We start from the raw sequence: 2,594 nt of genomic DNA, 5'->3' as shown, positions 1-2,594 counted from the left end.
GACCAAGTGTCCAACATTTGACTGGCCTGTTTCGGTCAGAACAGGCATGATGGGGCATTCATACCACGGACGATCGCCCGAGGGAGAGGGGAGAAAATAGATCCAACGTCATGATGTGTCTCCTGGCTGTGTCTGTTTGGCCGTTTTGGCGACGGTCGGGCAAACGCTTTCGTATATCCCTTGTAGAGGCGAGGAACAGCGGCCAGGGGCCCCTACCTGGTGCGGTGTAAGCTGCTTGGCTGGGCGATGGTGTGCTCAAGCCTCCTTCTGCGAACCTCGGGCGTCGGTCGTGGCGGGGGGCTCCTCTGCTAAACTCATCCTCGCGGGTAAACGTATCAGGCCAGAGAGACAGCTTCAGCAGAGCAGAGACGGCAGCACATCCCACCAGCAGACCAACCCATCGACCTAGTCTGCTCGACTCGTACCCACCGTTCGATCCTCCCGGTGAGATTGAGGAGAACGCCTCGTGGGCGGATATTATTATTACGTCGCCATGGCGGACAGCGGGTGAATGCCTACCATCCCCCTTCTCTCGGTCATGAGAGATGGATTTAGAACTTACGTGAGAAATCATGGCTAACACGAGGTTTCGTTATACAGTCGTGTTAATGTCGTCTTTATCGGCGCGGGCGCCGTGGGCTGCTTCTATGCTTCCCGCCTCCATCATGTAACGTGGTCCTCATGTGCTCGGCATACACACAAACTGACCCCGTGATAGCCATCCCACAATGTCCATGTGTCTCTTGTAGCGCGCTCAAACTACGCCGCTATACAGAAGGACGGCGTCAAGCTCCTCACCCGGACCTTTGGTGACTACACCTTCACTCCAGATGGAGCCTTTCCCTCTGTTGATGCCGCTGCCGCCGCTCCGGAGGGTTCGTCAGGGGCCAAGCGCGACTGGCACTACATCTTTGTGACCACAAAGGCCCTCCCGGATATCAGCGATGACTCGAGCATCATCACGCCGCTGGTCGGACCCAAGTCGTGCATCGTGCTCATTCAGAACGGCGTCGGCGTCGAGGAGCCCTTCCGCAAGCGCTTCCCCGACACCCCCATCGTCAGCGCCGTCACTGTAGTCAGCGCGGAGCAGACATCGCCCGGCACCATCCGGCAGAACCGCTGGACGCGCATCAGCATCGGCCCTTATACCGACGGTCTCGGTGCCGAAGACTCCGACCTCGGCCGCCGCAGCACCGAGTGCACCGAGGCCCTGCGCCGCTGGTGGACGGATCTGGGCGGCATCCGCGACGTCGAGCCGCACGACGAGGTCGGGCTGCAGACGGTTCGGTGGCATAAGCTGTGCATCAACTCCGCCATGAATCCCTCGGCCGTTCTCTCTGGCGGACGGGGTAACGCTGACATGGTGGCCGATGATGAGCTCCGACGACACCTCTTGGGTGTCATGCACGAGATCCGGGACGCGGTGCCGCGGATCCTGGGACGACCCTTCCCTGAGTATATGGCCGCTCCAGAGAAGATTGTCGAGAGCACGGCGCGAAACAAGGGTGCCCGTCCAAGCATGCTTCTCGACTGGGAGGCCGGCAAGCCCCTGGAGCTCGAGGTGATTCTCGGGAACCCGGTGAGGATCGCGAGGGAGAGGGGTGTCGAGATGCCGAGGCTGCAGAGCCTCTACGCGCTTCTGAGGTCCGCCCAGGCCATGAGGAAGGTGGCCAAGGGGAAGCTATGAGCGATGCCATGCGAAGCATGGCGAGGTGCGTGCTTGAGACGCAATACCAGTAGAGGGGGCTTCACTGTGCTCGCTCTGTAAGAGTTGTCTATATAGATTGGCCGTATATATATTTCGCATTTATCACAGGTTTCTCGGAGAGCGTTGTCCTAGATTTCACTATTGATCCTCCCCCGAATTCGTGTCAGTTCGCAGTCCGTCCAGCAATACCTCTTAACCTGTCTACTACCAACAGGAATCCATCATGCAAAAATTAGGCTTGGGTGGCCTGCACGGCCTTGAGCCTTTGCTACAGATGTATATGCAAGGGTTCGGATTCTTGATATCCAGGGAGTCACAGTCATGGTGCCCCTAAACCTATGCCTCGAGCTGAAGGAGCTTCCCAGGAGTCTGCAGTTGACATGACAAGGTCTCTCCAAAGTAATACATCGTGATCCCTTTTAGGAATAAGGTTTCTATATCCCAACTTCATTGAAACTGCGCAGTGCTGCTCCTGTCCACAAGCTTAGTAGCCCCCCTGGTAATCTGCCCAGCGGAGGTCTAAGGGAGTCTGCCTCTTGAGACTTGGTAGGTAGCCTCGGGCTGTAGGCGACCGTCGATATCGTTCGAGTGCCTCTTGTATATGTATCTTTACCTTAGTGTAGTGCGTATACAAACCGGTAGAACAAGTTCACAAGCATCATCAAGTCGATGCTCAAGAGTCGTGGTATTCTACCAAGGACAGAGTCGTCTAGACTGTACAGGCTTTGCATATCACTCCTCAAACTCATTTCGAATAAAGCGCGACTTCATGCTATAGCCCTCTAGATGCGTGGAGCCTCAATTCAGCATCTGCCAGCAAACTCGAGCATCTCTTTAGTCACCCGCTTCTTGGTCTCATTGTGGACAATGTACGGAGGATGGAGGC

At 56.5% G+C, this 2,594-nt stretch overlaps 1 protein-coding gene across 1 annotated transcript; it reads left to right on the top strand.

The window, feature by feature from the left end:
• Window positions 1-246: 246 nt before the first annotated feature.
• On the top strand, window positions 247-1,687 carry MRS44_005048 (uncharacterized protein; the record flags this gene model as incomplete). The annotated part of the gene is made up of 2 exons (XM_065622427.1): window positions 247-282; window positions 719-1,687. The coding sequence occupies 2 exons, from the start codon at window positions 247-249 to the stop codon at window positions 1,685-1,687; spliced, it is 1,005 nt and encodes a 334-aa protein (XP_065478499.1).
• Window positions 1,688-2,594: the final 907 nt, after the last annotated feature.

Source organism: Fusarium solani (genome assembly GCF_023522795.1).
Source record: "Fusarium solani strain SB1 chromosome Unknown bctg00000002, whole genome shotgun sequence".
NCBI classification, from domain to species: Eukaryota; Fungi; Ascomycota; class Sordariomycetes; order Hypocreales; family Nectriaceae; genus Fusarium; species Fusarium solani.
This window is presented reverse-complemented; position numbering and strand designations above follow the sequence as displayed.